Source organism: Oncorhynchus clarkii, chromosome 10, assembly GCF_045791955.1.
Source record: "Oncorhynchus clarkii lewisi isolate Uvic-CL-2024 chromosome 10, UVic_Ocla_1.0, whole genome shotgun sequence".
Taxonomy (NCBI): domain Eukaryota; kingdom Metazoa; phylum Chordata; class Actinopteri; order Salmoniformes; family Salmonidae; genus Oncorhynchus; species Oncorhynchus clarkii.
Window position 1 is genome coordinate 23,654,057 of NC_092156.1, and position 26,265 is coordinate 23,680,321.

At 42.8% G+C, this 26,265-nt stretch overlaps 1 protein-coding gene across 3 annotated transcripts in view; it reads right to left on the reverse strand.

Moving 5' to 3' along the window:
* Nucleotides 1–26,265, reverse strand: part of LOC139419477 (cell adhesion molecule 1-like) — a 521,843-nt gene that overhangs the window by 126,849 nt on the left and 368,729 nt on the right. For all 3 annotated transcript variants that reach the window (XM_071169427.1, XM_071169426.1, XM_071169428.1), the window contains exon 2: nt 4,445–4,462. In XM_071169427.1, the coding sequence (XP_071025528.1) occupies nt 4,445–4,462 (18 nt within the window). The remainder of the gene's footprint in view (nt 1–4,444; nt 4,463–26,265) is intronic.

The window sequence follows — 26,265 nt, forward strand, 5'->3', positions numbered from 1 at the left end:
CTGCAGCAGAACACAGGCTATCAGCATCCCTCTTCCCCCCTCCTCTCCTCCACACTCACTGTTTCTCCTTTTGGTTAGCGGTGTGTGTTAGTGTGTGTGTGTGAGAGAGTGTCTCTCCACAGCCACCTTGTACATGAATACAAAATAAAGTATTCGGAAACCTGCTGCTCAGTACTATATGTGTTATTTCATAGTTTTGATGTCTTCACTATTATTCTACAATGCAGAAAATAGTAAAAATAAAGAATAACCCTGGAACGAGTAGGTGTGACCAAACTTTTGACTGGTACTGTATATTTAAGATATTTTCCTTTTATTCTTTTCCCCTAACCCTACCATCACTATCCTAATTGGAGTAAACTATTAGACAACAACTCTTAGGACGTGGATGTCGATTAAGGCAGCCCCCTGCACCTCTCTGATTCAGAAGACACATTTCAGTTGAAGGCATTCAGTTGTACAACCGACTAGGTATCCCCCTTTCCCTTTCCCTATATACATTTTACAGAAACAGTATAGTTTACAATAGTTCGCTTCACTCAACCCCTCCCATGTATCTCTGAACACCATCCAGTTTTGATTTATATTTGCCATATATCTTTCAACTGTGCTGTGATGTTTCACAAAAGTTCTGAACCTTTCTATTCTCATACATTCTACATATTGTAAATTAAAGATAAACCTTTTTGCTAAGAGTATTATTATATTATTAATTGATTGACTATGACTTTTTAAATCACCCAGCAGTGCAATTTGCAGAGTTAGCTCCAGGTAAATGTTGTCAGCCATTCCTGAACCTGCGACCAGAAATAAGCTACATATGGACAGTAACCAAAACCAATGATCTAATGATTCTGTCTCTTCGCAGCAAAATATGCAGAGCTGGGATGGTTCTATCCCCCATATATATAACATTCTATTGGTTGCAAAAATGTTGTATAATAATTAAAATGGAAAAATTCTAACATTTTGAATCCAGCAATATTTTGTATCAGTTCATAAAACATGTGCCATGGAATCGGTACATCGAAAATCTCTTCCCAACAATCTGTATGGCACAGCTGTCAGTTTTTTGGTCCTTAAATGAAACTGGTAAACTTTTTTATTTATCACAATTTCCTTTAGCCAATTTTGGTCTTTAATACAGGGCCGACAGACAAGTTCCTTACTTTCTCCCCCTTCCACTTGCCTCTTCCATTTTTGCGTTAATGCTGTAATTAGTTGGTTGTAATTTCTTTCTTTCGGGATATGAATACCAAGTATGTCCACTTCACTACCAGACCATCTTATTGGTAAACTACACGGTAATCCTCTTTCAAAATATTGTTTGGTGAATCATGGGTGACCCCGTCATTTGTAACAAGTTACAGTAAATCATTTTTGGTAGCAGTTTTATATTGAAGATTGAAAAGAAATGGGTGTATTTTTCCCCATATCCCATCCTGTTAGCTTTATTTTTTATAATATATTACGCTTGATCTTTCTTGAATAAGTTCTTCCATTTCTTTTGCTTTTCCTCAACATATTATGTGCCTCTAAGGTACTGTTTTTATTGATATCTATCTGTACTGTTAGTCTCTCTATATCCTTTAATATGGATTCTTTGAGTTAAATTGCTTTTGTTTTAAAGATGAGTATTGAATTGCATGGCCTCTAAAGACACATTTAAAAAAGTGTCCCATACAGTAAGGGGATCTGCTGTATGTTATGTAGGATAAAGTCAGTTATACATTCTTCTGTCCTGGTGAAAAACAAGTTGTTATCCTATGATTTTTTATAAAATGTCCAATATCCTCACCCATGTGGAAATTCTGTAAGAGTAATGTATATGCCAATTATTTGATGGCAAGCTGTCATTGTGAATAAGAATTTGTTCTTTATTTAACTAGGCAAGTCAGTTAAGGTTAAATAATAATAAATAAATAAAAATCTGTCCCCTATCAACACTTTTAAAACTTTTGGTGCGAGCGAGAATGACATAAGAAAGTTGTCAAGACCACTAGTTTGATTGAGCCTCCACCATATCAATTCAGCAAAAAAATGAAACACCCCTTTTCAGGACCCTGCCTTTCAAAGATAATTAATAAAAATCAAAATAATTTCACAGATCTCCAATATAAAGGGTTTAAACACTGTTTCCCATGCTTGTTCAATGAACCATAAACAATTAATGAACATGCACCTGTGGAACGGTCGTTAAGACACTAACAGCTTACAGACGGTAGACAATTAAGGTCACAGTTATGAAAACTTAGGACACTAAAGAGGCCTTTCTACAGACTATGAAAAACACCAAAAGAAAGATGCCCAGGGTCCCTGCTCATCTGCATGAACATGCCTTAGGCATGCTGCAAGAAGGCATGAGGACTGCAGATGTGTCCAGGGCAATAGATTGCAATGTCCGTACTGTGAGACGCCTAAGACAGCGCTACAGGGAGAGAGAACGGACAACTGATCGTCCTCTCAGTGGCAGACCGCGTGTCACAACACTTGCACAGGATCGGTACATCCAAACATCACACCTGCGGGACAGGTACAGGATGGCAACAACAACTGCCCGAGTTACACTAGGAATGCACAATCCCTCCATCAGTGCTCAGACTGTCTGCAATAAGATGAGAGAGGCTGGATTGAAGGCTTGCAAGCCTGTTTTTGTTGTAAGACATGTCCTCACCAGACATCACCGGCAACAACGTCGCCTAAGGGCACAAACCCACCATTGCTGGATCAGACAGGACTGGCAAAATGTGCTCTTCAGGCCTCCCAGGTGGCACAGTGGTCTAGGGCACTGCATCACAGCACTAGCTGTGCCACCAGAGACTCTGAGTTTGCGCACAGGCTCTTTTGCAGCCAGCCGAGACTGGGAGGTCCGTGGCCTAGCGTCGTCCGGGTTAGGGAGGGTTTGGCCGGTAGGGATATCCTTGTCTCATCGCGCACCAGCGACTCCTGTGGCGGGCCGGGCGCAGTGCACGCTAACCACGGTTGCCAGCTGCACAGTGTTTCCTCCGACACATTGGTGCGGCTGGCTTCCGGGTTGGATGTGCGCTGTGTTAAGAAGCAGTGCGGCTTGGTTGGGTTGTGTTTCGGAGGACGCGTGACTTTCGACCTTCGTCTCTCCCGAGCCCGTACGGGAGTTGTAGCGATGAGACAAGATAGTAACTACTAATAACTACTAATAATTGGATATTACGAAATGGGGGAGAAAAAGGGTGTAAAATTTAAATTAAAAAAATTAATTAAAAAAAAGTGCTTTTGTATGAACAACTGAGACATAACTGAACAAGTTCCACAGACAGTTGACTAACAGAAATGGAATAATGTGTCGCTGAACAAAGGGGGATCAAAATCAAAAGTAACAGTCAGTATCTGGTGTGCACGCTAACCATGGTCTCCAAGTGGCATTAAGTACTGCAGTGCATCTCCTCTTCTTGGACTGCACCAGATTCAGTAAATGAACTAAGCGTTCAATTTAGAGCTGGGATGGAATAAAGATGTACACACTCCAGGATTGGAGTTGTGCTATAGTTGGTGAGAGAGTAGTGACTGTATGCTATCTGCTAAAGCACAATTGAATTGTGGCTGACTGAATGAAAGACAAATCAAAGTTGAAGACAAAAAAGACACCTTACTTTGTAGCTTGTGTCACTTATTTTAGTTCCAACCCATGAATTCAGCCCAGTTTGCCATGGAGCCATGGAGCAATGCAAACTTAAGTGTTTGAGTGGCCAATTCGGGTGATAATTGGTGACTGCTTAGATTAAAACAGCCCTTGTTAGCAGGCAAATGAGAGAAGGCTGTTATTTTAAAATCAGGCATGTCCAGACATGCCATCCATTTCACAGTGTCTAAGTATGAATGAAGTGGCATTCTTAAAATAAGCTCTGAGGTTTTGCTAAGGAGTATCAACATATATTATCGACAATGCAAACAATTTCACAAACCACAGACCATCGACATCTAAAACACTAACACAAAACACTGAGAAGAAAAAGAGAACGTGACAAGCTGAAGCTCTAGAGTCTAGTTACCTTCTGCTCATATCATCTGGTTTCAGATCAGCTCTCCCTGCCCCAAAGTTTTCCATCATCCATTATGCAGTGCTCAACAAAACTGACCCTAGACCAGCTATAGCGAGCAAAAGGTATCCAGAACAAGAGAGGGATGAGGAAGAAAATAAGTGAAGAAGAAAAAAAAAAAGCAGGTACAGAAGCAACAGATAGTCTATCAGCAGCTATGCAGTGGTGGCGCAAGACGTACGGAAGCAGAGCCAAAGAAAGAGAAAAAATAAGTCAGAGAAAATTAAATTGATATGGCGAAAGCAGTGTTAGTTAATATGCAGCACACAGAGATGCGACCATTCAGTAAAAACGAAGAAGAGAAGGGTACTAGACAAGTAAGAGAAAGAGAAGTAAATGGTAAAAGTAAAAGGAGGTAGGGGGTTTACCTGGGTACTGAGCAGCTCCTGTGTCAGGGGAAGGGAGGAGAACAAGAGAAAAGGATTTGTATTAGCGATTAGCTCCATTCACCACAGATTAACAGCTTTGAAAAGTCACTAGCATAGCATGAAGCTAACATTTTGCTGCACCTGCTTATCTGTGTACGTGACTAATAAACTTATATTTGATTTGATTTTAAGAAGGCAGGGAAATATGATTTCTAGGGTACTCGATTTCTGCTCAGGGAATAGAGTGAATGGTTTCATAGATTCAGTATCACACCGGGCATTTTCAATTCAGACAAGTCACCAGCAAAGGATTTATATTATTAAGTTATATTCAATACCAACATAGCCAGTGACATAATCACAGCATAATAAACATATTGAACATTTCAGAATTGGTCTAAATAGCAAGCACAAGCTTATTGGTGGTTCAATTCAGTTTTTATATGACAGCAAAAGCAAATGACACCATTTCAAAGATCTTAGGTCCCAGATTGTCCATCTGCGGTTTCTGCCATCGCTATCTCCCTGAAAATGACCATCTTCACCCATAATGAACCCATAATGCAATTAATCTGGCATCAGTTAAATCCTTAAAAACCACTCTACGCCAACCGAGTGTCAGGATTCTGCTCTGAGGCTAGTTCTGATTAGACAACCCATATTCCTTCAACATTTGCCAAATTTCCATCACAGTGACATACTAATGCAATTCTCCAAGAGACGGGTGGGAGTTTGTCGATTTGTCCTAGCACCAGAGACGAGTGGGAGTTTGTCGATTCGTCCTAGCACCAGAGACGGGTGGGAGTTTGTCGATTCGTCCTAGCACCAGAAATGGGTGGGAGTTTGTCGATTCGTCCTAGCACCAGAGACGGGTGGGAGTTTGTTGATTCGTCCTAGCACCAGAGACGGGTGGGAGTTTGTCGATTCGTCCTAGCACCAGAGACGGGTGGGAGTTTGTCGATTCGTCCTAGCACCAGAGACGGGTGGGAGTTTGTCGATTCGTCCTAGCACCAGAGACGGGTGGGAGTTTGTTGATTCGTCCTAGCACCAGAGAAATCAGTTGAAAATGTTAGTGTGGAGACTGAAAAGAAAATATATCCTATTTGGTTTTCTTTTGTATCCGGAGAGACATGTTAACTCTTATTTTTGGTGCTAATGCATCTAATGGATGTCTGACATGGCCTAAAATGAGTCATCGGATGACATCGTCTCAAGCAGTTTCTTTGACAAATATGTCCCATTTGACAAACATTTCCCAAAAATCAAACAACATGGAATAACATAAGTGGTACACTTAAAAGGGGTTCCAAAAGGGTTCTTCGTCTGTACCATAGGATAACCCTTTTTGGTTTCTATGTAGAACCATCTGTGGAAAAGGTTCTACATGGAACCCCAAAAAGTTATTCCTGAAACCAAAAGGGTTCTACCTAGAACCAAAAAGGGTTATTCAAAGGGTTCTCCTATGGGGACAGCCAAATAACCCTTTTAGGCTCTAGATAGCAAGTTTTTTCTAAGAGTGTAGCGTAGTACTCAGCAAAAGTAGCCTAATTATACACATAGAAATGAAGAGTGTTGAGATCATCAGCAGGTTGACTATACCAAAGCCCTGCAGGCCTCCAAGAGCACAGTAATCGATTCATGCATCAACATTGATACATAGACATTATTCACCCATAAATGTTTCTTACTCACTTTGCTGTTAGTAGCAGTGGTGTAAAGTACTTAAGTAAAAATACTTTAAAGTACTACTTAAGACATTTTTTTGGGTATCTGAACTTTTAATTCACTACATTCCTAAAGAAAATAATGTACTTTTTACTCCATACATTTTCTCTGACACCCAAAAGTACTCTTTACATTTTGAATGGTTAGCAGGACAGGAAAATGGTCACATTCATGCACTTATCAAGGGAACGTCCCTGGTCAACCCTATTGACTCATAGCACACATGCTTTGTTTGTTAATTAGGAATTTTAAATGATTCATACTTTTACTTTTGATACTTATACTTTAAAATCAAATACTTCTAGACTTTTACTCAAGTAGAATTTCACTGGGTGACTTTCAACTTTTACTTGAATCATTTTCTATTAAGGTATCTTTACTTTTACTCAAGTATGACAATTGGCTACTTTTTCCATCACTGGTTAGTAAGCTAAAAGCCATCAACGCATGCACGCACGCACGCACGCACGCACGCACCTTTACACACAGAGTGTATCCAAAACCCTAGCACCACCGAGTCTCTCCTGCTTAAAGATTCCAGTCATGGGCCAGGCCACGGCCACTAAGTGGTTCAGAGAGCCAAGGGGGACCTGGGCCACCCTGGTGACAGGTCAGGGGGAAGGGGCTCGCCATGTTAAGTAAATGGCAGACTGGTCAGAATAACTCTGCATGGCCATTTCAACCCCACCGTTCCTGAGGGGCCTGCCTGGCTAACCCACGTAACTGCCAACCCCACTTCCCCTCTTGCCCGGCATGGCCGTGTCACCAGTATGCAACCATCCAATCCCAGAGGTGAGGTTAAATGCTATACCAGAGAGATGCATTAAACATGAGTCATTTCAAATGAAAGGTAGCTGCGCTCTCGTCTAGAAATGATAGGAACATTAACCAGGGGTCAGCCAGCTTGGGCTGCATTAATGAAGGACTGATGCCTCTCTTTAGATTTACCTCTACAGCCCTTAAGAACAATTCACTTCACAAAAGGGCTACGAAAACCAGCTCAAAGACAGGCTGGCCTTCCATCTCGCACATGCATACCCATGCACATCCCCATGCAAGACACATACAACAACACACATTTCTGTGAGTGAGAGACCTGCAAAAGAAAACCTTGCTACCATGTTGTTGTGTTGCTACCATGCTGTGTTGTCACGTTTTGCTGTTATGTTGTTGTCTTAGGTCTCTCTTTATGTAGTGTTGTCTCTCTCTTGTTGTGATGTGTGTTTTGTCCTATATTTATATTGTATAATTTTTTTAAATCCCTGGCCCCCAGCTCCGCAAGAGGTCTTTTGCCTTTTGGTAGGCAGTCATTGTAAATAAGAATTTGTTCTTAACTGACTTGCCTAGTTAAATAAAGGTTAAATAAACTATTTTCAAACTATATTGCAGTAGCAAAAATGACAACATATTCAAAGCCTCAATATAAAATACAGACCTTATTGCATGTGAATTATGGAGACCCTGGTTAATAATCTATATATAGCAATCTGCTACGGTCAGCAACATCCTATCAAGTCAAGGATCTTCTGACAGCATTAACCCTCTGCTGAACTCTCTACATGAACATTATTTCTTAAAACCCTTTCCTCCACTGATCTAAGGCCTTATCAGAGGAACCATACCACCACACCTCTAACCTTGTCAACCTTCCATGTAGTAGTCCCAAAAGTGCCAGCCCTAAATCAAGTGCACACAACATATTTGAAAGAAAACAATAGGCAAACTATTTTCACCCAGGTCTGAATGGCACAGATAAGACATTTTGTTAAGGGAAAGGTGGCTGTGGCCTCCTCCACCCATTTCAAAAGGTGCAGTATAACTGCATTATGCCGTGATTAAATCGGAAATATGCAGCTAGAGGGCCATGAAATTGGACATGATGAGTGTGCCACATTAAAAAGTAATTATCAATACCACTCTCCCATTGTCTCCCTTACAAGCCGCCGCAGTGAATCAAAGCCTGAATGAAAATGGATTTGAACTTATTCCAGACAACAATGTGACAATGTGTTTTGTTTTCAAAGCCCCAGTGACCCAATTGTGACTACATTACCATGAGAGCCTTCCTCTTGTGATTGAGACCATACTGTATTGTGTGTGTGTGTCATTGTGATTGTGTGTATGTGAGTGACACAGACCGCAAGAAAGAGATCTAGATGTCTGAATCATCACTTACTCACACAAACACCAAGGGGGTGGGGGAATGAGACGACAGCTGCCGTTGAACTGTGACACAGTGGAGCTCTATGAAATCTATGAACCAGACATTTTATTTGTATTTCTTCCGCTCTCTCTCCCTTCCCCTACACTGGAAGGCTTGGCTGGCTCATCCACGCTCGGAGGTTCAGTCAGTAAGGAGAGGGACGGAGCTGTCTGCGGCACCACGATTAGACGCTCACGCTGTCACATCGATAAGCTGCTGTTGATGGGAAAATTCCCCCACCGTGTCCCAGTGTGACCTGGGAGACAAAGGCGAGGTCAGCACCACAATCATGGGTGGCGTCAACAAATGGGAAAAATATAAAACCTTGAACTAATGTAGGTTTCTTAGTGTTTCAGGAGGGACAAAAAACTCTACACACTGCAGAGCAGACACAGAGTAAGAGTTATCGATTTTTATCTATTTTGTGTGAGTGTTCGAAGGCACAGATAAGGTCTGTTGTTACTTGGCATTGTGATGCACTGTGCTGATCGTGTGTGACATCTCTTTATTGATCAAAGGTTAATATGCACTGAAATACCATAAGTGGCAGAGAGTCATGTAAAACCATGACCCTCATCATACTCCTAACCACAAACATAAAGTCCCGATCTCATCTCTGAGCGTACCTCTCTCCACTAAGCCAACTCATTCTGCACCATCTAGGATAAAATAGGCCACGTAGAGGTTATATATAGCATACGTACTGGCTACATAAGTAATGTAAGGACCATAAACACTATGTGAACTTTGTTATTTACATGTGAATTTATGTAACTATAAATGGAACACTTTCCATTACAAGGCATTATTCCAGGGCACGCGTGGTTATATTGGGCCAGCTACTCACTACTGCAGCGAAAATGTTGTTAATGTAGACAAAAACATGTACGCAAAAGTGGTAGATGCTACTGTACATATCTGCAAAGTAACTCATCTGTTTTGAGGTTATATAATTATTCCTTTAGTAGTTGCTGTGTTATATTTAAGCAAAAAGGCACGAGGGTGTGTGTGTGGTATATGGCCAATATACCACAGCTAAGGGCTGTTCTTAGGCAAGACACAAAGCGGAGTGCCTGGATACAGCCATTAGCCGTGGTATGTTGGCCTTCTACCACAAACCCCTGAAGTGCCTTATTGCTATTATAAACTGGTTACCAATGTAATTAAACAGTAAAACTTGTTTTTTTGTCATACCTTTTGTATAAGGTCTTATATACCACGACTTTCAGCCAATCAGCATTCTTAGCTCAAACCACCCAGTTTATAAAAGGCCATTGCCCATGTTAAGTGTGACCTACGGCCCTGATACTATCACTTGTGTAGTACCTACAGCCCTACACCAAAATCAGGGCACAATAACATCTCAACTCATATTTTATTGTAGCACTGACAGTCAGCCTCCCTCCACCATATGTTGTACTGTGATTTGGCCAGAAACTTTATCTTATCACTGGTCACAGATGTTCTGTTTTGGGGCACGCTGGGCTATTCCACGCAGGGCTCTGTATTGCTATTACCATTTTTTACTGTAGAAATGTTGAGCTCCACGAGACAATTCTATTTACACTGCCCTGATTGGAGGGGGAGGGCAACTGTCTGGCAAGTGTCGTGCGCGACCTCCGGTGGTAGCGGTCAAGTCCTGGCAAGTTTGCAAGTTCACATTATAGTAAAAGGTCTATCTGAGGGTATTTTCTCTAAATCTCTAGGCAATATCTCATAGTTAAAAGAGGCCCTTAGGTTGATTTATTGGTCTGCCACCACCACCCCCACTTTTGAGGACAATAAACAAACAAATCCATTTGATGAGATTTGTTTTCAGTATCACTTTCTACATTATGGATGCCCTACTGCACTTATTAGGATCAATAATAGCCTACTTGTGCAAAGTTATACTTATGATTTTTGAAATGTATTTAACCTTTATTTAACTAGGCAAGTCAGTTAAGAACAAATTCTTATTTACAATGATGGCCTAGGAACAGTGGGTTGTTCAGGGGCAGAAAGACATATTTTTACCTCGTCAGCTTGGGGATTTGATCCAGCAACCTTTTGGTTACTAGCTCAATGCTCTAACCACTAGGCTACCTAAATGAGTCCATTTAGGCTACAGACTTTTAAAAGGCACATACAAGGGGCTGTGAGCTGTCATGACACAGCATAATTATTTTTGTGTATGACAACACAATGCCAAATGTTGGGAAAACCAATTTTTATGCATCTGAAATGCATTCATAGAACATTAGCCTCTACATTAGTGAATCGTAGAAAGTGTTACCAAACTGTCTATTGTGTGGCATATAGGCCTAGTGAAGGCTAAAAAAAACAGCGTGTTTAAGCAACTCAAACGCCTTTTTACAGGGAGTGTTTAAGAAGTCATTCCGTTAGCATATAAACATGTAAAATATTCAACATTCAAAGCTTACGTGGTTCAATATTTCACTGATTCCGAACAATGACCAACATATGGAACCACGGCCCCACAAACATGAATAATACATTTTCCAGAGACCAAGGACAGACATTACTGTACAACACTGGACAGAACAGAGATTTTATTATTGTAAACAATGCAAGGAATTTTATAAAAGGAATTTAATTACTACGCAATAACAAATGGGAGAAAAAAAGTGACATTTATGAAACATGCCAAGGGCAACACATAAGCCAGGTTTTATTCTTATTTCAGTTATTTTAAATCTGGTCAGTTTTTTTAGGTTATGTTGAGAGAAAAATGTATTGACGATCTTACTTTCACTTTGGTGGTGACTGATTATCAATAAGATTAGGCCCATAAGATTTATGTTGACGTGCAGAAAACATTTGGTAACCTACTTTTCACCCCCCAATAATGGTTTTCTATAAACCTTCACAATGTAGTTTACATGCCACATATTCAACATATCTCCCATTCTGGTGAAAATTTGTTTTAGAGGTAGGCTAAAGTGTGTTCCAATACAAAGATTTTCTCCAAACCCTTCACCTTGAGTCATGCTGCTGCTGGGACCACAATGCACTGCTTTTCCATTTCCTCTCTCTGCCCTGGTTTTGCCTCTCAAGAAACTAGGCGTATGTCTCGGGTCACTACTTCACAGGAGAGGTGTTTGAACATAACCATATTTTTGGGGCAGAAATGCCTTCTTGAACATGTGACCTTTCATGTGCCTTAATAACAAACTTGTATGCCATCTGTAAATACGAATAAAATTGTTAAATTACGAGCTGAGTTGGTTAAGCCACAAAAAAAGTCAGCAACCTTCCCGCTACCTATGATTGGCTGAGATGAGTGGGCTGGACATGCCGAGAGATGAGTTCGGATTGGTCTGCCATGTAGCATGCTTCTGTCTATTTGATCTGGTCAGATTGTGTAGGTAATCCTGTCTAACGTGGCTTTAAATTTTTTTTATTGTGTAGTAAAATGTAACAAAAGACTCAACTATTCAAGTATCCATTTCAGTAGAACGTCACCGGAACAACTGTTTCAGAGCACTCTCGTCTGAGGAGCACAGTTACAGCCACCAATGCTCTGGATAACATGAGAACAGCCTAACCAGCTCTGCTAAGGAGAGTAAAATGGCCAGAGTTTGGCTGGGGGTTAAAGCTTAAGATTATTCTTATGGCATTGCACACGGTCAGTGTGTACCAGAGTGACTTGATGCAAAGCAAGCTTTACAAACAAAACGGAAACAACACAGGGACGTCTTATTTAATGAAAGGGGTTGCAATCTGCCGTGAAGCATTCATTCATGTATACGGGTAAGAGTCTAGCTACAGTTTCAGATATTATACGTTTCTAATTTTGTCAAAGTTGTTTTCATTGCAAGTTAAAGCTTACTGTTAGCTACCTAGCTAGCTGACGTTAGATGGCTGGCCCGCTAGCTAACATTACGTTTATGATGTGTGTAGTAATATTATCTCAGAATGCCATTAAGCATGGCTAGTTATAGCCTAATGTTAGCTAGCTAACATTGAACCTATTTGGTTAACTTAAGCTAGCTATGACAACCAGTTTGTATTGCTAGTATTCTATTGATTGGGATAATGGTTCATAGTTTAGCTAAAGGTAACTAACACACTTTTGTACATTGCGCTATTCCGTACAGTTTATCTTATTTTAGCGCCCAAAAAACGTAATACTTTCAGGTCAACTGTAATATGAATACCATTGTAAAGCACAATTTCTCAACCCCATAGAAAATCTTTGGAGGGAGTTGAAAGTCTGTGTTGCCCAGCAACAGCCACAAAACATCACTGCTCTAGAGGAGATCTGCATGGAGGAATGGGCCAAAATACCAGCAACAGTGTGTGAAAACTTACAGAAAACGTTTGACCTCTGTCATTGCCAACAAAGGGTATATAACAAAGCATTGAGATAAACCTTTGTTATTGACCAAATACATATTTTCCAGCATCATTTGCAAATAAATTCATTATAAATCCTACAATGTGATTTTCTGGATTTTTTCCCTCATTTTGTCTGTCATAGATGAAGTGTAGCTATGATGAAAATTACAGGCTTCTCTCATCTTTTTAAGTGGGAGAACTTGCACAATTGGTAGCTGACTAAATACTTTTTTGCCCCACTGTATGTAAACTTCCGACTTCAACTGTATGTGCTGAGAGAAGGACAGTGTACCTCTAGAGCAGTGATGTTTTGGGGCTAACCATACTCCCAAGTACTTGTATGAGGTAACTACCTCAAGCTCTAAACCCTCAGAGGTAGTAATCACACCTGTGGGGAGAGGGGCATTCTAGTTACCAAACCACATGACCTTTGTTTTCGAGGTGTTCAGAACAAGGTTAGTGGTAGAGAAAGCTTGTTGGACACTAAGAAACATTTGTTGTAGAGCATTTAACACTAAATCCGGGGAGGGGCCAGCTGAGTATAAGACTGTATGATCTGCATATAAATTGATGAGAGCTTCCTACTGCCTGAGCTATGTTGTTGATGTAAATTGAGAAGAGCATGGGGCCTAGGATTGAGCCTTGGGGTACTCCCTTGGTGACAGGCAGTGGCTGAGACAGCAGATTTTCTGACTCTATACACTGCACTCCTTGAGAGAGGTAGTAAGCAAACCAGGCCAAAGACCCCTCAGAGACACCAATACTCTTAGCCGGCCCACAAGAATGAAATGGTCTACCGTATCAAAAGCTTTGGCCAAGTCAATACAAATAGCAGCACAATATTGCTTAGAATCAAGGGCAATGGTGATATCATTGAGGACCTTTAAGGTTGCAGTGACACATCCATAACCTGAGCGGAAACCAGATTGCATACCCTTATCACCTCTAAAATGCAAATAAAACACTATAAAGAGTTTATGTAATGTGTCATTACATACCTATTTGACGGTATTTAGGGCAGCGTTATATTCAGTTATATTCAGAAGTAAACAGCGGCTGTCAAGGCTTTTGAGCGTGATGATGGCTTGCAGTGATGACGCAAAAAATGAATGCATTCAGTTGTACAATTGACTAGGTATCCCCTTTACCCTGTTCCTTTCTTGTTTTTAATCTGCGAGAGAAGCGCTACACCTGGTGGAAAGAGGCTGTATGACAAAGAATGAGTTGCATAACGTCATGACCCGTCCCAATTTAACGTACAGCGTCAGACGGGTCTGTTTTATTTTTATTTTTACTTTTCTCCAATACTATTGGCCATTACCATGTCAATCAACACTTGAATAGAAATGCAGTTCACGTCCCGGATTTTGATGCCAACACAGTCGCTACAGTCCCATTCGTTTTCATTACAGCCAAGTTTGAATGCCACGGTTGCGCAAATTTGTACGGAATGGGGTTAGTCACCGTTAGCTGCTAGCTAGCTCCATGTATAAACAAAAGACCCCAAATTAAAGTTCACTACTGGATCGCTAGCTAACATTATGTTTATGATCTGTGTGTAGTAATGTGTGTAGAATGCCATTTCGCATTGCTAGTTATAGCCTAATGTTAGCTAGCTAACTAGCTAACATTGAACCTATTTGGTTAACTTTAGCTAGCTATGACAATCGGTTTGTATTGCTAGTACTCTATGGATTAGGATTATGGTTCATTGTTTAGCTAGCATGTCTAAACAAAAGACCACTTCGCCAGATGGTTACATGACCCATCAAGTTAGCCAGGTGTGTCTGACGGTGATTACAGCTATCTATTGTATAATAATGCCAAAATATTTGTATCTGGAATTTGTCTTTCAGCATCAGTAGAACAAGCCATACTCTCCTCCACCAGTCACACAAGGAGAATGTTCTAATGCCTCCCATCAGAAAGAGAGCTGGCCCAAGCAAGCTCCTGAAGAATGAAGACTTGCAGCGAGTGGTGAACTTCATCAACAACTACGCAGAGGATAATGCAATAGTATTACCAGGACTACACCCAGGACACAAACACTTTGGTGGAACGCTGCTGCCATCCAATGTGACAAAAGCAGCAAGGAATCATTACAAGGAATCAATGACAACACTTGGTATGTAAAGTATAAACAATACATTTTGATTATTTAATTGACCTCCAACATGATTGGCACTACTTTTATTGATTTCACATTATTTCTGTATTTTCCAGATATATTTACGTGCGTTAATGTGTGTTTTCATTTTAACTTCCAATTTCCAAGATGATGTTTCTGTATGCAGTGCTGTGGACCATTGTCATGCTGGTGATAACCCTTGTGACACACACAGGGGCCCCATATATGGGTTCCCTAGATCTCTGCTGTCTGTCCAGCGGTCACTATCTAACAGGAGAGCAAGGGGCCTAAAAAATGATATTACGTTACATTTTCTTTTCATTAACCTATTTCTGATATTGTGCCTGGAGGACCATGCACAAGCTCCACCAGTCTGGACCTTCACTTCATGATCACATGCCACACCAAGTTTTCCCCCGACTGGTGCTTTGGCCTCATCAAGCTGCGCCTCAGAAAGACCAGAATGAACACTTTGTCTGAGATCGCTGGTGTTGTCAAGAACAGCCCTGTGACAGGGGTCAACATCCCACAGCTGGTTGGACTGGTGCTGGAGGAAAGCTATGGCTGGCAACAACACCTGACTCTGTACTTCAGGCTGCTGCCACAGTTCAAGCAGTACCAGCACTTCAGGTAAATATAATTTTCATTTTTTGCATTGTATTGTATGAGGTTATTCTTTTAATCTGAACTTGGGAGGTGAATTGATGTTGTGCAATATTGTAATGTCTTATTTCTTGTTGTTATTTCCGGTTTTACAGCTTCAATGCTCTGGAAACTGATAGTGTTGTGGCAAAGGAGTGTTTGGACTCAGTCGGGACCAGGTTTCAGCTGCTGTGCAACCCTGACATCCGTCCTCCCATATATGGTCTGCCTGTACAAGCACCACCTGGACTGGACACAGCTAGACAAACTCGTGTTTTTGAGAAGTTCAGGGAGTTTTGTGACAAAGAGGCTATGGACATCACATGCCCTGCACCAAAGTCAAAGGCAGGACAAAAACAGGCTCTCTGAATATAGATTCCCTTGTTCATGTGTGGTTCAGATGGACCAGACATCAGCCCCATCTGCAGTGCCTCTATCCAAATGATTCTCTCCTAACACACACACCTGTCACATTCTGACCTTAGTTCTTTTGTTATGTCTTTGTTTTAGTATGGTCAGGGTGTGAGTTGGGTGGGTTGTCTATGTTAGTTTTTCTATGATTTGCTATTTCTATGTTTGGCCAGGTATGGTTCTCAATCAGAGGCAGTTGTCTATCGTTGTCCCTGATTGAGAACCATATTTAGGTAGCCGGTTTTCTATTGTGTTTCGTGGGTGATTATTTTCTGTTTAGTGTGTGTTGCACCTGACGGAGCTGTTTCGTTTGTGCTCTTTTGTTACTTTGTATTTAGTGTTCAGTTCAGTTTATTAAAAGGATGAACACTTACCACACTGGGCATTGGTCTGACATGTCTTACTCCTCGTCAGAGGAGCACGAAGACTAACGTTACAACACCATACGTTGCTGCTACTATTTAAAACAAAATGCATCCTGCTGCTCAGCCACTTCACCCCTGATTGTATGCATCTAACTACCTCATCTATTACTGATATTGTTCTTGTACATACTGTATATTATTTGATTTATTTTGACACTATCTATTTCTGATATGGCTACTATGCAAGTAACCATTTGGCTGTACCGTTTAAACCTTCTGTAGAGACCCATCCATTTGGCAATAATATGTGGCTGGGGGTTATAGCATTTATTTCACATGACCCATCAATTTAGACAAGTGTGTCTGTGTAAATGTCATTTCATATTTATAAAATATCTTTATCTGGATACTTTCTGTTTACCAGGAATTTTTCCTTATTGTAGGCTACTTTTATTCTTAATCTTTACTACACTACTCAATGTTTAGCACATGACCTCACATATGAATCCTTAAAGAGATGGGTGGTGCTGGCTTAAGAGGGTGTGAACAATGCTGAATGGGTGTAGACAAAAGAGCTCTCCAGTAGGTACCAAAATATTTAAAGGCCATTTTCTCGAAAGTGAGTTTACAAGTTTATCAACTTTCAAAGCAGAATTACTTTCCTCAAATACAGTGTATGATATACCATTCTGTAGTCTCTACTTTTATCCAATTTAAAAAACACAATTTCAAATTTTGCTACATAAGACCGATTTGAGCCTGTAGGTCACAATTGAATCAGCTTGGTCCTGTCCACATATCTGATATTTTTTAGAGATGGGTTATACAATGAGGGAAAAAAGTATTTGATCCCCTGCTGATTTTGTACGTTTGCACACTGGCAAAGAAATGATCAGTCTATCATTTTAATGGTAGGTTTATTTGAACAGTGAGAGACAGTCCTTCACGGCACAGTGTGTTACCAATTGTTTTCTTGGTGAATATGGTCCCAGCTGCCTTGAAATCATTGACAAGATCCTCCCGTGTAGTTCTGGGCTGATTCCTCACCGTTCTCATGATCATTGCAACTCCACGAGGTGAGATCTTGCATGGAGCCCCAGGCCGAGGGAGATTGACAGTTCTTTTGTGTTTCTTCCATTTGCGAATAATCGCACCAACTGTTGTCACCTTCTCACCAAGCTGCTTGGCGATGGTCTTGTAGCCCATTCCAGCCTTGTGTAGGTCTACAATCTTGTCCCTGACATCCTTGGAGAGCTCTTCGGTCTTGGCCATGGTGGAGAGTTTGGAATCTGATTGATTGATTGCTTCTGTGGACAGGTGTCTTTTATACAGGTAACAAACTGAGATTAGGAGCACTCCCTTTAAGAGTGTGCTCCTAATCGACGGCTCGTTACCTATATAAAAGACACCTGGGGGCCAGAAATCTTTCTGATTGAGAGGGGGTCAAATACTTATTTCCCTCATTAAAATGCAAATCAATTTATAACATTTTTGACATGCATTTTTCTGGATTTTTTGTTGTTATTCTGTCTCTCACTGTTCAAATAAACCTACCATTAAAATTACAGACGGATCATTTCTTTGTCAGTGGGCAAACGTACAAAATCAGCAGGGGATCAAATACTTTTTTCCCCTCACTGTAAAGGTTTTGTATAATTTCAGCCAGTAGTTTTGAAAGTGGCACTCACGGGCCAAAACAGGTACCCGGAAATTGTGTACAATTGTGTACAACGTCATCCATTTCTTATGTTACGCACTGCAAACCCCCTCCACCCCCATTCCTATATGTTATGCTTCGAATTCCAAATCGTACAATATCTACAATTCGTACAATAAGTGCTTAAGATCCCGTTCAATCTCTAACAGAATAATAAAACATATCCCTTTCTAGCCAGCTATTACCATTACAAGAAGAGGCAGAAAGATTGATGCTTTAATCCACCCGGATCAGAGTACACAAAAGAGAGCATTGCCCGCAGTCAGCTATTAGCCACATATTCGCTTCTAAGCCCCGTGTTCAAACCTGGAGGCTGCCCTGACACTGCCTGACAGAAATTACAACCACCACTCCATTCCTCTTCAAAGGCACTCTCATCCCAGGCAACAGATAGCAGTAAACAACTCTTCACATACACCAGGCTGCATGTTTAGATGGTCACTATTTTTGGTCATGGAGGTTCACTCCAACTGTGCTGGTCATTGTCAGCACATTGATTATATGACCACTGACCAGGGTAATATACTGTATGTGTATTATAGTGGGGGCAATAGCAAATATAGTATTTGTCATTGAACCTCCAGGTCATTCACCAACAGGTCCCTATCAAAAGACCAAGAATGTCAGCATTAGTGAGCATTTGTTTTCTGCACCTCATCTTATCTGGTTGTCTAACAGGGGTCAGTGTCTGTGCAATGGAGCCGTGAGAATGGACCATTGTCATGCTGGTGATAAGTCTTGTGACACACACAACCCATAAATGGGGCCCCTAGATCTCTACTGTCTGTCCGGCGGTCACTATCTAACAGGAGAGCAGGGGGCCTTGTATAATATATGACAACAATATACTACATTGACCACGAGTGCGTGTTGGTGTCAGTGGTGGGATCCTCAATTTATCATACGTTTGTTGTGTCAAGCGTAGGTTGGACCCCAGGGGTCCATTATTTCTGCACAGCTGGGGTCCTTGGACTAATACTCTCATTTAGGAGGTTTCTGCTGATCATTATACATTAGGGTGCCATTACTGCATCCACTCCAGCATCACTGATTTCCCCCCAACAAATACGTGACTTCAGGTACTGCTCTGCATCAGCCTCCCTCGTTCCTTCTAGTATGCTTCTCTCGGTCCCTCAACACACTCTCTATCCATCTCTCGCTCTCCCTTACTTTATTTCAGTCCAACCCTTTCTCTGTCTGTACCTCCCTCTCTTTCTCATATTTGTTCATTGTGTCCAGAGCAGCGTATAATTGAATCTGCAGAGAATGCATGAGCAGGAACAAGTGATGCAGTCAGCTAGAAAGTGTGCATTCCTGTACAGTAGGATAAACAGTCAAATAATGAAAGAGGGGAGAATGATTTTGCACTGTATCTGACAAGGCAAAAGAGAAACACAGCTGACGCTTTTCCCACTGCACTCTGACAAAGACAGGGTACACTCATTTTCCAATGCACCGACTGTTGTTTCCCCCCCTAAGGCTCCCATTCTGCCTACATTGAGTTGTGGTACAAAAATAATATCCTTGAATGTCTGGTGTCAAGCCCATGTTGATAGCCCCATCATGTATTTACCCCATTCCCTTTTTAATTATATGACGATGGAAGAAAAGCTTGCTTCACAGGCGAACTTGGGGATCCTCGCTTGATTGATCTGTAAACAATTGTGCCTATATTTTTGACAAACTTTAGTTTAATTGACAGATAAAACCTGCTTATTAGCAGGGAGCAGCAAGGGGCATCCCTTCCATTCATCAAGTCACTGTCGCAGATGGGACGGCAGACAGCAAACTGCATCTATTGCACCAAAATAACCATCTCTGGTTGCCTCTAACGCTTATATAATTACAACAATTCATGACACTGCTGAATTCATGAATGCATAAGCCAGAGTAAACAAGAAAAAGGCACTCGTATTCAAGGAATAAAAAGTAAAAAAGAAGAGAAAAAAATGTAAAACAGAGGGAATATCTTACTCCATTGAGCTGACATTGGCAAAGAGTGCCCATAAATACTTCATAAACACCAATTACTCACAGAAACGGAAAAGAGCAGCCGTTTCAACCAATTACAGAACTCCTTATTCAAAGGGTAGGGGGAGAAGATACTTCCTTTTTAGGACACTCTCTAAAGAAGGAGCTGTGATGTCACAGGCCCAATAACGTCCCTTCCACCTTCATGTCAGGGATGAAAGCCCCAACGTCCTTTGAGTAAACCCCAGAAGATTTGCATCAGTAACGTGTCTATCCTTGAAGACGTCTGAGGGGACTACACAAATTCCTCCCGCAGGCTTTGAGTCTCTCTCGCCCTCTCTCTGTCTCACTCGCTCTTTTCCATCTCAAAAGTCCTTCCTTGCCAGTTGGATAACAGAAAGAGAATAAGGAGGCAGAGGGTTGCTGCAGTTCACGTCGTCGTCGTCGTCGTCGGGCTGAAAATGGGGCAGCTGCTGTTGGAGTCATCATTCATCACACACCCTGGCTGTCTTCATCTCCCCCTCTGCGTGGCACACAGGCTGTCTTCATATCCCCCCTCATCGCGGCACACAGGGCTAAACACATTTACCTCAGAGGATTGGCTGCACTTGGAGGTGGCAGTAATTCTCCCAACAACAACAACCGTCCCAAGTTCCGCAGAAGCAATCCTCAAACGCTTCCCTTTCAACTGCTGCAAACTCTCAGGGCAAAAGCTTATAGTGTAGTAGTTTGGGGTTGTGGCAGCCACAGAACTAGAATTATATAAATGATATTACTATGACGGCAGCACTGTACTGTCATGACACAGACTTTGAGAGGAACAGAGAGTGGAGCAAACAAATTAATGGTCTGCTGTTATTCTAAGCGCCCCTCAATTTAAATTAAGCTACTGACATTCAGCTACAAAGTGGCGATTACGGGGAAAAGGTTACCCGGACTATTGCAGATATTGCAGTACCGACGCCCTTAAATATAAATTCTAAATCTCTTCACCCAATGAGCAGTGAATCAGTGGTACTGTGCAGATATAGCCTAGCCTAACAGCTTATTAGAAGTGTGGGACAATAAAAGAAGTGGGACAAGTGGGACATTGCACACTATCCAGACTCTCAGAAGCAGAGGTGTGAACAAACAGCCCTTAGCAATTCGTGCCACACTACGATGAAGCGAGTGCATGTGTGTCTGTGCCATTACTGGCACAACGGCTGATTTTCTGCAGACTGCTAGGCCGGCCTAAGTCCTTCCCCACTTGCCATTACGGAGTGCAGATTCTTTCTGAAAAACAAAAACAAACCCCAGGACATTCAGCCCCTAAATTAAACTCTTAGGTTGCACTCATTCTCAAACGGGCATGGGGAAGCAGAACGGCATGACAATGGTTGACGGGCAACTGGGAGAGGATGCAGAAGAGGCAACAAGCGCAATTCTCTAGACCCCAAATATTGCTCTTGAGACAGAAGTGGCTCCTTGACGATGGGTCACAGTTGTGTCTCTGTCACGTTCTGACCTTTATTTCCTTTGTTTTGTCTTTATTTAGTATGGTCAGGGCGTGAGTTGGGGTGGGCAGTCATTGTTTTATGTTTCTATGTTTGGTTTCTGTTTCAGCCTAGTATGGTTCTCAATCAGAAGCAGGTGTCGTTAGTTGTCTCTGATTGAGAATCATACTTAGGTAGCCTGGGTTTCACTGTTGGTTTGTGGGTGTTTGTTTCCTGTGTCAGTGTTTGTGCCACACGTGACTGTTTCGGTTTGTTCACATTTATTGTTTTTGTATTTTGTGTTCATGTTGAGTTTTTCTTATTAAAACATGGGCACTTACCACGCCGCATCTTGGTCCGATCCTTGCTACACCTCTTTCTTCCTCTGAAGAGGAAGAAATCAGCCGTTACAGTCTCCTTAATTATTCATCCTCAGTGTTGAGATTTTGTTGCCCAGAAACCCCAGTTACACCTTCCCAGAGCAAGTAAAAATAGCAGTATATTTTGAACCACTGAGCTTGATGTATAACGTAACTAGGTGAGAAAACGGTAGTCAGAGAGAGTTTGAAGGAAGTACAGTCCCTAGGAAAGGCCCAGGCTGAATATGACCAATGCCATCGCTACAAATTACTTGGTCACGCATTACTACTGCAAAACTGAGTCCACAAAACTTGCTGAACCAACAAAATAAGGTTGGCTTAAAGCTTGAGGAGAACAACTCGAGCATCATGGCCAACGTTATAATTATATTTTCAAGTGTTATATGATGTACTGTTTCATCTTTTGTTTTATGTGTAATATAAGTGTCTTAATGTGTTTGGACCCCAGGAAGAGTAGCTGCTGCCTTGGCAGTGGAGCTGCCAAACGTAGGCTAGTGCAAATAAGAGAAGGTGTATTCACAACGACGGCTCTGGAAGACGATGCAGAACCCTAGATGCCAAGCTACAGAATGTTGTGAGGATGCATTCTGTTTCTTGGCTAAATGTGGCTCTTGTTCACCAACACAATGTCACAGACCGTTGCTACTCCATATAGACATCGGGCCATGAGACAAGAAAAACTTTCACAGCTGCCACCAATCAAGGCTGTCCACCCAGACACCACTGTACACCTGCCATTGTGGCATATGTAATGGCGTAATTCTGGAGTAATTCAATTTACCACTCAATTCCATTTTCAGCTGCTGTCAGACTTCCGCCAGCAGAAGGCACTGACTTTAAAAATCGGAATGGCTGGTGGGAGCCGCGAGGTAGGGAGGGGTGGGAGCCGCGAGGTAGGGAGGGGTGGGAGCCGCGAGGTAGGGAGGGGTGGGAGCCACGAGGCAGGGAGGGGTGGAAGATGTGAGGTAGGGAGGGGTGGGAGCCGCGAGGTAGGGAGGGGTGGAAGATGTGAGGTAGGGAGGGGTGGAAGATGTGAGGTAGGGAGGGGTGGGAGCCACGAGGAAGGGAGGGGTGGGAGACGTGGGGCAGGGAGGGGTGGGAGACGCGAGGCAGGGAGGGGTGGGAGACGCGAGGCAGGGAGGGGTGGGAGATGCGAGGCAGGGAGGGGTGGGAGACGCGAGGTAGGGAGGGGTGGGAGACGCGAGGCAGGGAGGGGTGGGAGTCGCGAGGCAGGGAGGGGTGGGAGCCGCGAGGCAGGGAGGGGTGGAAGATGTGAGGTAGGGAGGGGTGGGAGCCACGAGGCAGGGAGGGGTGGGAGATGCGAGGCAGGGAGGGGTGGAAGATGTGAGGTAGGGAGGGATGGGAGACACGAGGCAGGGAGGGGTGGGAGACGTGAGGTAGGGAGGGGTGGGAGACGTGAGGTAGGTAGGGGTGGGAGACGTGAGGTAGGGAGGGGTGGAAGATGTGAGGTAGGGAGGGGTGGGAGACGCGAGGTAGGGAGGGGTGAGAGAAGCGAGGTAGGGAGGGGTGGGAGGCGCGAGGTAGGGAGGGGTGGAAGATGTGAGGTAGGGAGGGGTGGAAGATGTGAGGTAGGGAGGGGTGGGAGGCGCGAGGTAGGGAGGGGTGGAAGATGTGAGGTAGGGAGGGGTGGGAGACGCGAGGTAGGGAGGGGTGAGAGACGCGAGGTAGGGAGGGGTGGAAGATGTGAGGTAGGGAGGGGTGGAGGCGCGAGGTAGGGAGGGGTGGAAGATGTGAGGTAGGGAGGGGTGGAAGATGTGAGGTAGGGAGGGGTGGAAGATGTGAGGTAGGGAGGGGTGAGAGTAAATAAAGGCACAAGGGAAAATAAAGACCAAAAACGGAAGAAAACAAATACATAGCATTACGATGATACACTCAGTGGCCAGTTTATTACGTCCACCCATCTATTACTGGGTCGGACCCCCCTTGCCTCCAGAACAGCCTCTTTGGGGCATGGATTCTCTAAGGTGTGGTGTTCAAATTATGCTCAATTGGTGTGAAGGGACCTAATGTGTGCCAGGAAAACATTCCCCACACCATTACACCACTGCCACCAGCCTGTACCGTTAACACCAGGCAGGATGGGGCCATGGACTCATGCTGCTTACACCAAATCCTGACTCTGCCATCAGCGTGTCGCAACAGGATCCAGGAGTCATCGGACCAGGCAATGTTTTTCCACTCAATTGTCCAGTGTTTGTGATAGGAGTGGAACCCGGTGTGGTCGTCTGCTGCAATAGCCCATCTGTGACAAAGACAGACTAGTTCTGAGATTCCATTCTGCACACCACTGTTGTACTGCGCCATTATTTGCCTGTTTCTGGTCCACATGTTAGCTTGCAAGATTCTTGCTATTCTCCTTCGACCTCTCTTATCAATGAGCTACTTTCACCCACAGGACTGCCGCTGACTGGATGTTTTTTGTTTGTCGCGCCACTCTCGGGAAACCCTAGACCAGAGATGGAGCAATAAAAATAAAAAACTCAGTCAGGGTCTCAACTTACTGTTGAGAGTTAGAATAATAACATCTGTTTGTGCATCAGCAGTCACTTAATTAGCCCGTGCCAGCATTTTTTATTTATTTATTGGCAAGTTAGTCCAGAGGCCAGCTACCTAAACGTGTAGTAAGCGTGGTGGAATTACCGACCGGTGTGGGGCCCAGTGATCATCACTTAAAACCTACAAACATTTGCATCCACCCTATGGCAAAATGTGTAGAATTCCAGACAATCTGCTGTAAACATTACATTTTTTTCTCCTGGCTAAATCAGTAGAATTGCAGGGGGAGGGGGTATGAATGTGGGTTCGCAGACTCACGAGCCACTATGGCCCTGCATGGTGAGTTTTGTTTTTTTGTGGCCCCCACCCCCATCAAAGTTGCCCATACCTGCCCGAGACACTTTAGTGCGTGAAAAGCCCAGGAAGCCTGCTGTTTCTGAAATTCTGGAACTGGCGCGCCTGGCCCGAGGATCATACCACGCTCAAAGTCGCTTACAGTAGGTTACTTGCTTTGTCCATTCTAACGTTCAATCGAACAGTAACTGAATGCCTTGATGCCAGTCTGCTTGCTTCATAGAGCAAGCCACAGCGACGTGACTGTCTGTAGGAGCGAAACATTTTAGTGAACGGGATGTACCTAATAAACTGGCCACTGAGTGTGCATCTCAACTGAAAGGCATTGTATTATTTGAAAATGGATTAGAGGGTACAGTCAATGAATGGGCGGGGGGTTCTACAAGCAGTATGAAGACTTGTAGAAAGAGGTTCTATGCCCCGACATCAGTTATATGTGCCGACATCAGAAGAGGGACTTTGGAGTATTTCGGTGGCCAATGCAATGAGCTGTATGGATTTTTCTTTCTTTCCCCCTCTCATCCATGTTAAGAAGCAACAGAGTTCTTTGGATTTCTGAAGGAAGCTTTGGGAGTCGTACAATCTAGCCAGTTGACGGACGAGAACGAGGAGTGTTTGGTGTTTGACCTAAGAGCCTATGAACCCCTCTGAAGAGTGATTTCCTCTGTTTGCTCTCTTTCTTTCTTTCTCTTACCCTGCACTTGTTTCTAGTCTATGCGTCCAATATGGAATTAAACGGTTTAAGGTGTTCCTTGCATTGGGTAGAAAAGCAAATGCTCAATGACAGGTTATAAACTTACTTTTAAATCAAGTAATTTGCTTATCCACACTGATCCAGTGTGACTAGGACAGGCTTAACAGTGGAAATCAGTCCTCAGACAAGGCAATCAATGACTTTGATTACTATCAAACTCGTGGCACTAGAGCCTTTGGTCATTGACAGCAAATGGATTCCCAAATAAATTAATATTTCATTGTGATTCACCACAAAGCTGCAGTAGAGACTCCTTCACATAACGGGTCATTGTTCACTGTGAATGGGTTAAGAAATCATTCCACAAACCAATAGTGTCAACATCACACACACACGTATTGCCTTTTGAGTATTCCCCTAGTTAGTTAGTCACTTAGTTGGCCATATCAAACCCCATTCTGCTATTGAGACAGCCTATGGCCCCAGTCTCCCGTTCACAAAGACCTCTGAGGGGTTTATTTTTATGGTGCTTTCTGTGTACTTCCATTTTCTGACCCTCTGATGACACCTGTGTTTCCCCAATTCGGAAGACAGTCTCCCTGGGTAGTATCATCCATCAGGCTTGACAAAATTTACAGAAAAGGACTGCAAAAACATCTTCCTTCAATTTGGGTGCCATTTGAATGTTTTTCTGTGAAGCTCATTCAGACACCTGTCACAAACACCTGCGTCCTACTCTCCCGAGTGTGTAAAAAGGAACAGAGGTTTATAATCGGGCGCTCAATTTCTAATCTTTACCCACTATTTTTATCCATTCACTTCCTTCCCTCCACTTCTTATGAATCAGACATGATGCACACGAGGACACACACACATAAACATGGGTACATGCACAACC